The sequence below is a fragment of the Saccostrea cucullata genome, unplaced genomic scaffold (assembly GCF_032062105.1).
Source record: "Saccostrea cucullata isolate Sc308-1 unplaced genomic scaffold, CSIRO_AGI_Scuc_v1 ctg2590, whole genome shotgun sequence".
Taxonomy (NCBI): Eukaryota; Metazoa; Mollusca; class Bivalvia; order Ostreida; family Ostreidae; genus Saccostrea; species Saccostrea cuccullata.
Genome location: NW_026936795.1, coordinates 5,137 through 17,677, shown reverse-complemented (window position 1 = coordinate 17,677; position 12,541 = coordinate 5,137). Strand labels below are relative to the sequence as shown.

General features: G+C 33.1%; 1 protein-coding gene across 1 annotated transcript in view; it reads right to left on the bottom strand.

The window, feature by feature from the left end:
* The window catches only part of LOC134246608 (uncharacterized), a 46,412-nt gene extending 37,703 nt beyond the window's left edge, over nucleotides 1-8,709 (bottom strand). The window contains exons 1-2 of the mRNA XM_062728988.1: nucleotides 8,304-8,709; nucleotides 6,591-6,968 (exon numbers count right to left, since the gene is read on the bottom strand). Coding sequence (XP_062584972.1) covers nucleotides 6,591-6,968; nucleotides 8,304-8,349 — 424 coding nt within the window. The 5' untranslated portion in view covers nucleotides 8,350-8,709. The remainder of the gene's footprint in view (nucleotides 1-6,590; nucleotides 6,969-8,303) is intronic.
* Between the last annotated feature and the right edge of the window lie 3,832 nt (nucleotides 8,710-12,541).

Sequence of the window (12,541 nt, the reverse complement as noted above, 5' to 3'; positions counted from 1 at the left end):
TTTAATATGAAAACTTCCTCAGAAATTGTACAGAGTCATAATGTGAATGTTGTGGCCCATTGGCCTCTTATTTCAGTTATCCAAATTCATTATTCATATGACTATTATTTTTCAGGAAAGAGGTGTCACGGGAAAAAATCAAATCAGGGAGATTCCCCTCAAATGATTGAAATAATGATATATGCATATAATTACAGATATGGAATGACTTATATCAGCTTCATGATATTATGTTTCCATCTTAAATCATAGAAAATTTTATTCAATATAAAATAAAATCAATACCTAAAAATCAGTTTTCAAAAAGAAGTATGCCAAAAAACAGCGACTGCCCCCCATCAATGAGCGAGAAAAAGCTGGAAAATTTGATTTTGACACTGAAAAGAAAATAAAGAAAAAAATTATGAGGGTTTAAAAACAAAATATAATTGATTACTTCATATAATTGTGTTTGAAGATTTTTTTATTCATCTTTTTCCTTTAGTTCTCTGAAAATACGACTTGGAAATGTTACCTACAACGTTAACAACGATGATGATAATGATAATAATAAAAGTCATTAACATTTATCTTTGTAGTATTTATTGCTTCGTGTTTATTTTTCTTTTATGTTTTATCTCTCTTTTGAAAGTTGAAATATATTTAGGAAACTGAAGGAGAATAACAATCCGTAACTAACTGAAGAATCTATAAGCATATTTGATCCATTTCTTTTCTTAATAATATCGACTGCTTTGACAAAGCCAGCTTTTCACAAAAAAGGTACAAATAAAGGCTTGCAAAAATCTTATAAATGAAAATAAACAAAATATATTTTCCTTATTGTATTGATAAGTTCAATTTCAAATACTATGGGGGGAAATAGGAATATTAGATAAAATACAACTCGGTAATCTCAAAATCTTAAGCCCTATATGAAAGTATTCCAGTGTATCGGAAGGAGGAAGTAAGCAGCAGATTCATATACATCCCAAAGTTAGATAAGATTTAAAATCATTTTTCAAACGAGATAAAAATTTTAGAAATTTTTTAAGTCCCAAAAAATTATTTGTAGCTTGTCACGCCAGAAAAGGAAAATACGGATCATATGATTACATTTTTTATTTTATATTTTCAGTGTCATTTTCATGAATTTAAATTCCACCTGTAATTTTTTTTTATATTTATTCATTTGAAAATACCTGTTTCGTATTTAGTATACAATGATGAAAAAAAATATTAAAGTTACCGTTTGTATCATCCATCAGCAGCCATCCTGCTAACATGGACGTGGCATTCATCCTCTGGGCGCCGATATACACGTAGTCGCCAGAGTTCATCCAGGCAAATGTCATGTAACTACTGCTGTCGTACCTACCGTTGGTCGAGTCTACCCAAACTTCTGGCTGAGAATTACCGTCACTGAATACAAACTTGCAATTGAATTCGTAATCTCCAAAGACAAGTCCTGACATCATAAACACGTAAAGACCAGAACGAGGCGCCGCAAACTTCCCGGTATACGTGGAGTAAGCATCATGCGTCTCTAGCGTTTCGTTGTTAAAGATAATTCGAGAACCGCTTACATCACTCGAAAGGAAAGCATAAAATGCCGTACTATCTGAAAATAACAAGAAAAAGATTAAAATGAGGCTTCGATCATTTAAAAAAGACTTTTAAATTCTTAAATAATCATTTTTCGAAGAAAATAATACAATTTTTTATTTTCATAACGTAAACAAAAGTCATGGAATAAGAATGCAAGCACATTGCATTTAGCATTGTATCATGCAATCATGCTTGGATTGATATCGTATTTAAGCATGTAACATGTACTTTAAAGTGAAAAGTTTAAAACAATTATTACTCTGCATATCCATCTCCATCTTCATGCTTTATCATTTTATTTTTGTTACAATATATATAGGCAGGAAACACCGGTATCATATCATTTATAGATAAGAAAGTTTAATACCATCATTAATTATTAAAGGTCAAATATAATATTTATGTGAAAATTCATAATTATTCATTATTATCGGCCTCTGGAATCATATGAATAACATTCTGAGGTCTGTTTAATTTTTTGTCACCAATTTCCATCACTAAATGTCGTTTAAACTTACCTGAGTGACAAGTGGATCATTTATTGTAAATCGCTTATCTCCCTTGTTGCATGACGTCATTAGAGACAATGTGAAATAGGAAGTGCATACTATATTGACGGGTTTGGAAAATTATTGTTCTCTAGATGCTGTCATATGCGCTTTTAACTTTAATAATAATTCGGGACAAGATATGAGTATATTTATTTATTGTTTACGAACCTGAAATTGAGGAGAATACTAAGTATTCATATTAAATTGAGAGTCTAAGAGAAATGGTACGTTTTGAGCCCAATAAACATGCAAAGCTATAAATATGACTAATATTTTTACATAGATCAGTTTACAGGCACGTAGCCACAGGGGAGGGGGTGCAGAGGAGGCCTCCCCATTTTTTCACAAACATTACGCTTACTAGGGTTTCGAGTTTGGGCAATTCTTCACCCCCCCCTTTTTGTTGCTTGTCAACTTTTAAAACTTTTCTCTGGCTGTCCCCCTTTCAAAAACGATGCTACGTGGCTGGTTTAGCCTACAGTTTAATTAAATATAAAATGTCTGACGGATTTCTTGGGTTTATTTCAAAATTTAAGTCGTATTTTAATTTCTCAGTTTAGGTTTTAAAGCCCCAATACTGTTTGAAAGGGAAAGGTTTTAAAATTTTTATTTCAATTATTTTGGTTACAGTACTGTACTAGACAAGATGACAGGCACCTGAGATTTTGCACTCTCTCTCCTATTGAAAATTTAACTAAGACAATATACATGAATTCCTCGTATACATACCAATACCATAAATAATTTGATGTTTTCCGTTTTTGTCAAGTTACAGAGATTGTCCCTTTACAGTATGTGCTCGGTATCGTACATACATGTATTACGCGGCGCCAAGTCAAAAGAACATGTATCTTGCCGTAAACTACCTCTAGTATGCTGTCAAAGCCATAAAAAGTACTTGCAGTTTTCATAAACCGTAAAAGAACAATTTCTAAAACTTGACAGAAAACGGAAGATGATAATCAAATATCGATTTATTGAGTCTATTTATTTATTTTTCACTCATATGAAGACGTCATCATTTGCCGACGAAAAGCTGAAAATTTTGTCCTATGCTCGGCACTTAGGGCCATTGAGCAAGGAGGGATCTTTTTCGTGCCAGCACCTACAGCGACACAGGACCTCGGTTTACACGGTCTCATCCGATGGACCGTATCAAATATCAAAGTATTGGTATGATAGACAAGGAAATTATTATTTGAAATGATAGACAAGGAAATGATTATCGTGTCCAAAAATATTTCGTTGGGGGTGGTGGATGTACATCAACCATTTTTCAGGTGCCTGCGCTCAAGACGGAAGGTTACCGAGGCGGTGATATACCCATCCGAGAAATCTGCGATAAGAGAGATGCACAATGAATGTACGTAGAGTAGAAAATGATAGAGAAAAAACTATCTGTATGTTTTTATCGTGTACATAAATGTTATATTCTTTCAAGCAAACTAAATAAATGTTAAGCATATGGTGAGCAGACTGAATATGAAAAAGGGGGGGGGTAATAGACAAGCCAAAAAGATTCTTGATTAAAAAATGTGACCCCCCCAAAAAAAAAATAAAATGGAAGGGGGTAGTCTTTTTCGTACATATAATGAGTATAATGAGATGTAGGAAAATGACCTTTTCTGTGACAAAACGGGAAAGGGGTTGTTACTAACCTTTCATGAAAATTTCCTTTTTAAATTAAAATTTAAGAAATATTTATATGAAAAAGTCAGGGAGCACCCCCCCCCCCTCTCACCTATAGTTCGTGCCTGTAAGGCAATTTTCCTCGGATAATATACTTGTACAGAGTTGGTGATTTCATTTCTTGTCAGGATATATAAATGTTAAGTATAATGTCCGTCTCAGATAATATTTTCTCAAGAATGTGTTTATTTACTTCCATGCAGTTGCACTTTTTTCTGTTATAATATTATCAAAAAAATAAAACTTCAGTGATCGTTCCTCCATATTTTACTGTCCACTTCATTTGTTTTTCTGCAGTATTTTTCTCTTTGACCGGCGTCTTGACATAGTTACCAAAAGAGCATATAAACTAAATTAGGATGAAGAAATTCATATTAAAATATTTTTTTTTTAATAAAAGCGCCTTATGACAAAGATTTTACGCAAAGCATGCCTGTAGGAAGCAATTTCCATTTGGGGGCAAAACAAAGAAATGTCATTTCGGGAGGATCGAGAGGGGCGGACAAATAAAAATTCCTTGTTACGCATTAAGATTCCAGACATACGTATAGTAATCACGGGTGCTTGGGGACGGGAAAATTCATACCCTCTGATACTGAAACGGAACGTTCCTGTTTTATTATCAGAGTGTATGAATATTTATAGATGTAAACTAAAAGGGCTAGGTTAAGCTTACATTTTGGATTGTTCATTTGTAATCCTTTGTGATATGTTATAGAAAAATATTTAATTCTTAAAATGTCAAAGAATCCTTGGGATACGAAACACCCAGGGTGGGTGGTTAGGGGACCCCCCCCCCCCCCAAAAAAAAGCACCAGTGTGATAGCAATATCTTCGAATTCCCACGGATGATAAATTTATATCCGATGATGCAGTAAATTCTATTGATCTGTTCATTGTTTACCAAAGTATGATTTACATTAAAAAATCCTGTGTACATGTATCCCCTGTTCAAACAGCCATGAAATGTAAAGAAAAGAATTCTGTAATTTTTTACGAGTGAAAGTCTTGGTCCCATCTATGTATGATGAATAAGGAACAATACATAAATCATTTTTTTTGTAAACATCTCTGCGGTAATATTAGGTGATTGAGTAAAAGCGATTAAATATCAGTTGTGTACATTCGCTAGGTTCTGCGATGATACTTGGTCAGAACTTTGTATGATTTTCATTTCCACTTTCACCCTTACCGGCTTTTCCTTGATTGGCTCAAACATACAAAGCCTAGCTATTCTTAATTGAAAGATCTACACGTAACCCTGGTATATCAACATTTATATGTTCCCTAAAATTTACCATTCTTTTAGATAATCAAGAGTAGTTATATACCAAAATACTATACTTATATAACTAGATTCCGTCGAGTGTCTCGAATGACGTCACAAAAACGGGAAGTAACTCTATTAATGAACGTTATTTTTAGTGATATTTAAACAGGTAAATACAGAGAACTTTATGTATTGTGAGAACAGTTTTCTCATTATTATGTTATTGAGTTATTAAATGTTTTGAACCGACTTCATATTGGTCAATAAACGCATCTTTTGTGTTCATCTTGAAAAAATGGCATTAAGAATAATCTAGTTTAGTTATCAATTTGACTAACGTAGAACATTTCTTCGATAGAATGAGCACTGTGATCTTGGAAGAAAATTTAAAAGAGAGTCATGGTTTCATGGATTTATTCCCCAGGAAGAAGCAGACCGACTTTTGAAACAAAACGGTGATTTCTTGGTACGAGTGTCAAAAAGAAAATCAGGGGAAGAATGCAGTTATATAATTTCTGCTTTTCAAGAAAGACCAGTGCTTATCAAGATCTTCCGCAGAGGTGTTTACGTAAGATTTCATTTAATATGTGACATTTTTATTTATGTAACTAAAATATCAATCTTGAAAAATGTGTTTAAATCTTTTTAACAACTACGGTAATAGAAAAGATGAAAATGAATTTAAACGCCCGATGCGGTGCCTATTGTTATTTATTTTACACCATTGTCTCCGAGGGTGGAATGCGCCATATTTAGGATATGTAGGGATACATCTTTAAAAATACTTTTCTCAAGAACAGCCAAGACATGATGAATCATACTGCCTTTGAAGCACCCTCTGGTAGTGTAAGTTTTATTTTTTATGTAATTATCCCTGTTTAAAGTGTGGGACCAGTAAAAGGGGTCACAAAAGGGGTTAAAATTAAACGAATATTGTAATTCCCTCTTTTTAACTTTTATTTACAACATAAATCAGTTACAAGCATATCTATTTCCTTTGAATTTGACCTTTAATATGATTATTAACATTTAGTATTATGAGGCTATAAATTCTATTGATAAACTAATTGTCGGATCTAATACTATATGTAGAAGATGTATATTTTATAAATAAATATTGTTTAAACTATATTTGAATAAATTAAAAAGAATCTATTTGATACTAACAAGATATTTAATTAAAATCATTCATTGTCCAAGAGGTTTTATATTGCTCAGTGTTTTGTTCACTGAACATTATTCAGTTTGAATCCAAGACATGTCGTTCCAATGCTTTTCTAAATATTTGATCCATCAAACATTCTGACAAATAACTTGAACATTTCAAGGACATACGCATCTTTACCATTACATTGAACAATACAATGACTGTTGTTAGATCCACAAACCGCACTAATATTGCATTTCATTACTAACAATTACATTTTAAAAGATAAAGTTGTAGGACTTTTCCACCTCAACCATTATTTTTCAAAGAGGTTAGAATACTTTACCGCTTTTATTGATCATCCAGCCAGAAAACATTGTATACATCGCTTCTGCTCGCCCGCTTTTGACTTTTACCCAGACTTTGTCCTTTCTGGTAAGGCTAAGGACAGCGAAGGAAGTAGTTGTGTCGTAGTAGGATGGGGCTTCATCAGACTTCGATATTCCCATTTCTAATCCGTTTACTAAAAGTGCAGCCTCAGTCAACTGTCCGTAAGTCTCTATGCTCCAAGAAAACACACAGAAGCCTGTTGTTGGTACAGTAAAAATCCCAGAGGTAATGTCGTACCCACTTCCAATATTTGAGATCACGTGATCGAAAATGACCACACCTGGACTGGAATTACTGGAAGCTACCACATGGCAGGCAATGTGGTCAGGCATCACTATATATATTTTCAAATATATTTTAATATAAATATAACAAAACTGAGGAGAATAGATGATTTTTTTTTCAAATATAAACATGATTTATAAGAAAAGACATGCAAAATGCATGCAAGTAGTCAAGACCAAAATATTTAAGATACATGTATATAAGAATTAAATATACGCAGAGTGCGACATTCAATGTTCGTAATTATTGCTGTTTTAAACGTCAATACGTTGATTTAATCAAATGTGGAGTATACCAATTACTGAACCTGAAGGGTGAGATAAATTGAGAACTTGAAAATTTCGAGATCATCGTATTGACCGAAGAAAAAGCCGCAATATATATTTTTTTTATAATATATGATAAGCGTTTACTTTTCAATGCCATCCTACTACCGGGGTATATATTTGAAGACACGACCAAACAAAATCAGAAAACTAAATTCTAATAAACATTACCAGTTGTATAAATTTGGAATTTATTTTTCAAATTGTTACTTGCATTGTAGAGCAAACGTCTAATATCAGAAACGTTGCATCGATTTTCCAGTGGTAGGGGATGAATGAAAAAGAAATGAGAATGTATATTGTGCCTAAAATGACTATAACTTACCCACCAGCCCCCATAAGATAATAAAATGAAGACATTCTCTTAACACCTATATATAACGGGTTTTTTGGGGGGTGGGGGGTAGGATCCAATATCAGTTGGGCCATCCTTTGAATAAACATTTTTATACCACATCAAAAGTAAAATGTTACGTTCATACAGATAAAAAAGGTGGAATAAAGGCCTTACAAACTCAACCTTTATTATGATTTCTTCACTGGAGAGAAAATAGATGTACATAGAAATATAAAGTACTTGCAAAAACCATTTCATATTTGGGAATTTCTTAATGTATTTTTAATTTAACATTGAAAAATCCTTTTCTTCACGTTGATGCATACAGCAGGTGAACAAAACAAATTCTATCTTTTATATACAAAGTTTGATGTCAACCAATTAGATATCTAAGAATTATTCAATCGGAGAACTCATACAATTACTGCAAAGCCAACTTTTATTCGCATCTGCAAGTGTCAGGATCTTATATAACTATCAAATATGAATCGGTGCAAACCAATTATTTTGCTTATTATTCAATCAGAATGTTTGATAAATCGGAAAATAATTCCCCGGATCAATTTCATACTGACGAATTGCAAATAAAAAGATGATGTGGATAATGGTTAGTTAACATTATTACCCCCAGCACGTGGTAGGCAAATTTGATATTTTTATAATATATTATCAAATAAAAATGCAAAACCCTGTTTTAAAAAATCTGAAAAAAAGTTCTTACATATGGACATTGCTTCCTTGACTGAGTTTAATTCCTTCTTAAGCATCTCCGTTTCAATGGCCTGATTGCTGACGAGCTGCTTCAGAAATGTTGTTTGATCTTTTAAAGTCTTTATTTCATCTTGTTAAGAACAAGTATCCGAGTTGGAATCAAGTGTTTGACTTGTACAGGAATTCATCAATTGCATTGCGGATAAAATAGTCCAAAATACAATCTTTCTTTCTGTTGCCATGGTGCTGACTTTCCAAAATTTCGTAACATGTAAGGAAATTTCAAACCTGTTGAAGTAAATAAAGTATAAGGTCATAAAGAAGAGTATGGGATCCCTACAATGTAAGACCTTTGTTTAAAGAAAAGCAGTAATCAGTTCAGTATTGGAAAGATAAATAATGCGAAATTGGCCTTAAATGTATATCTTCACTAAACTCTAGAGCTCCCATTCTTAAAAAAAACGAAATGCCAAAATGAATATTTGAAAATGTTGAGATTCATAAAGTGTCCCTACCCTAAAATTCGCTTCAACATCACTGACAACAATTAATGCGTTATATTTCATTATATTTCACTCCAGCACGTGACCACATCTTGTGAAGAGTACAGGGAGCATAATGTAATTAAGTCGAGGATTCAACACGATACCGAAAAAAACATAACAAATTATAAAATGTAATTTAATATAACGTCCCACTTATAATTTTTATCATTCAAAGTAATATATCGATTGAATTTATATAAGGCACTTACACTGTTAAGTATAGGAAGTATGGTGTCAAAATTGAAAAGATTAACATTATAAAAATTAATATCAGGTGTGCCTTAACCCTGCAAATAATGATAATGGTCGTTCTTTAAAAAAAAAAAACAACAAGACTCCATCCCCTCCATTAATATTTGTCTTAGCTTACAAGTGGAGTTAGAAATCGAATATGTATATCAAAGATGATTACAGGATCGCAACTATAATTTTTTTTACATGCACGATGTTTCAATAGCTGAAGTATCTTATGTGAAATATATAGGCTGTGTGATAATAAACTAAACAAAATAGATTTTGACAGCTATTTTCATTCAACAAACATGTTAGAGAGAGAGAGAGAGCAGAAATATAAAATTAACATGCTACTTTGACAAGACTTTTCATTTTTAAGTGGAATGTTCACTATAATGCACACTTATAGAAACTAACCAGGAAGATTTTTTCGCTACTTCATCTTATTTGACAATATCTTTTGCAACATCTGTAATTTTTTTTCGTTATTTTCACAAACTTATATGAATTTTCAAGTAGTTGCTATCTTTGATACACAGGATTTTCCTCTTTTTTTTGGGGGGGGGGGGGGCAAAGTGGGCATACATTGTATTTGATTGACTTACGACATAATTACATTTTTGTAGTAAATATACTCTTCAAAAAAAGAAACGCATAGTAGGAACAGTGCCCTAAAAATTTTTGATAGTTTTGTCATACCTTTTATTTTTGTATGAATACGATGTATTCGAGTGAAATGAATGGTTTTTTAATGCAATTGTTAACTTTACAGCTATTCTACAAGTCTCACAGACAAAAAGAACTGATTTTGCAAAATTTTCCTTAAAATTTTGATCTCAATTTTCATTTGTTGAATTACGATGCAATTCCTTCAGGTACAAAGGGGCTATCAAAAGCGGGGGTTCTCGATATTTTAAATCTGGTTTTATCTGAAAATTGACGTTTCCTTAAATTGCTGCATCTGAATGTTGCGTGGCACAAAAAGGAAAATGGGCGACTGGAAGCAGGGGTACCGCAATCTACAGTTGCAAGAGGTTTTAATGTTACACCTAGACCATATCTAACCTATAAAACATAAACCATTAACATCGAACACCAAATGTTTGCAAAAAATATGGTAGACTACGTGTGACATCAGCAGCACAGCATCACTTCCGAGGATTACGCGAATTGCATGAATGTAATGCAAGGACGTCATCTAAAGCATTAGCTATCCCTGAACTGCACAGATCATCTAATAAGACCGTTTTCAGTTGACTACAAATTATTGCAAAAGGATTATTCATGCCGTTGTTCCGACCCCACAACACCCCAAATATCGACTTCAAAGATCTCAGATGAATAGAGTATGACCACAGCATCACTGCTGAGCATTTTGGTTAACCTACTAGTCCAGAATGTTTATCTAAAGCCTCTTATAAGTTTAAGAGTGCTAATGCTTTTTAATGAAGGTTAGATAGATAACTGCCTGCAGGACGTTAAAAAAGTAGGTGGTGGTAGTGTAATGATATGGAAAATGGTATTATAAGAAAGTAAGATTGATTTGGTTCGAATTCAATGGACTTTGATGGAAAAAGGTACTCTAACCATGTTCTACCTACACATACCCATTCAATTTTGCAGCATTCTAGAGCCGTATTGTAATGTCACAATACACAGCCACATATGGGTCGTTTGACACACCTATTCTTTTAAAGAAACAACAACCTGTTTCAGTCACAGTCATCTAAATCGCTAGATTTAATGCAAATTAAGCAGCATTGGACAAAATGGATTTTCATGATTTGCCAAAGACAATCGCATCCCCAGACTCTGCAACAGCTGGCTAAAGTTCTACATTTGGAGTGGGAGAGTAGCCAGAGAAAAAGAAACAGTTTAGATATTTCCTCGGTTTTATTGGCTACTGTAGAAAATTTTTGCCAAAATTTTCCACTATTTCTGCTTTGATGGAAACAAGAGCATGCTAATTCATCCAAGAGTTTAAAATCCATATTGCTCTGCAGTCCAATTCTCAGATTACCAGATTTGACGAAACCATTCATCTTAAAAACCAGTGCATCTAATCATGGCATTGGCGCAATGTTGATGTAGAAGCATGACGGACGTTCATTCCCTGTTGCGTACCCAAGCCGGAAGCTGCTAGACAGAGAACAGCAATATTCTGTTGTGGAAAATGAGTGTCTTGCAGTCGTATGGGCCGTACAGAATTTTTAGTCTTGTATCGTACAGCGTTTATTGTGAACACAGATCATAGACTCCTTCTGCATTTTGTAAAGACTAAAGCTTCAAATAGCTGATTGATGAGATGGCCTTTTTTTTTACAAGTGTTCAACTTTAGAATTAAGGTTATCAAAGGTGTGGATAATATTGGTGTTGATTTTCTCAGTCGTGTTGTTCCCGAGTAATTTCGAGTTCATAAAGACGTTGCTAAGTACATAGTTTAATTTTTTTTACCAAATTCCATATTTTGTTTTAAGAAGGGGGTATTGTAACATGTGACATTGCATTAATGTTAAATATGAATTAATTGTATAGGTATTTATTGGTAAGAGTTCTTTTTATTTGGAAATTAAGAGTTACCCTTTTTTAATCATGCCCTATTGGTTACTATGTTGTACTTCTTACTATTTTTATCAACGTATACTGGTCGAACCCGTTTGATTACTCAGTTATTTATACTGGATGTGGCTAGTGTTTGCCAGATGAAGTCTGGACGCCGGAAGAAGTTAACCTCTGCTTAGTGATCTTGGTTCTGTGCCTTTTATATAACCCATACTTTGTAAACTTGGGTGTGTTCTATTTCCCTTACTGTATGATCTTGGGATGCACTTATATTTTTAGCGGCGTTGAGAGCAAGACCTGGGGAACGACAGTATAATTATTTTGTATAAAATACCACAGCTCAGTAAGATTTAATACTTAACAATATTTTTGATGTTAGCTTTAAAGAGCAATATGCTATGTAAAACTGTTCGCAATGTAACAGGAATGCATATATGTACGCTTTAATTGATTTACTTTGTAAAAGGCGGATATATATTTTCTTATGCAGTTTGTGTGTAAAATCTAGTATTTTGAACAAGGTATGAGTTGAACATTTTATTGCAAAACCATGTAAAATTAGAGATGACCAAAATTGTATATAAATCTTCTGTTTTGGATTAGAGGATTGCAGAGACGCTAAATTTAGAATATGGTGGAGCAGCAGGGACAATATGGTGGACAAAAGACGATGTAGCGACGTGGTGTGAAACTGGTCCATGACAACTATGATTGAATTTTCAGGTGTGTTTTATCAATTGTATATGTGTATATTTTGTGTAACCCTATAAAACAGACCCTCAAAAAAATTGTCTTAAAAAAATACATGCACATTTTTTTTTCTTTTCAAATTAAGAGAAGACTCTACTTTATGCGAATAAAAACAACAAGAAAGATGCAGTTTTAATGTTTACTTCTCTAAATAGTA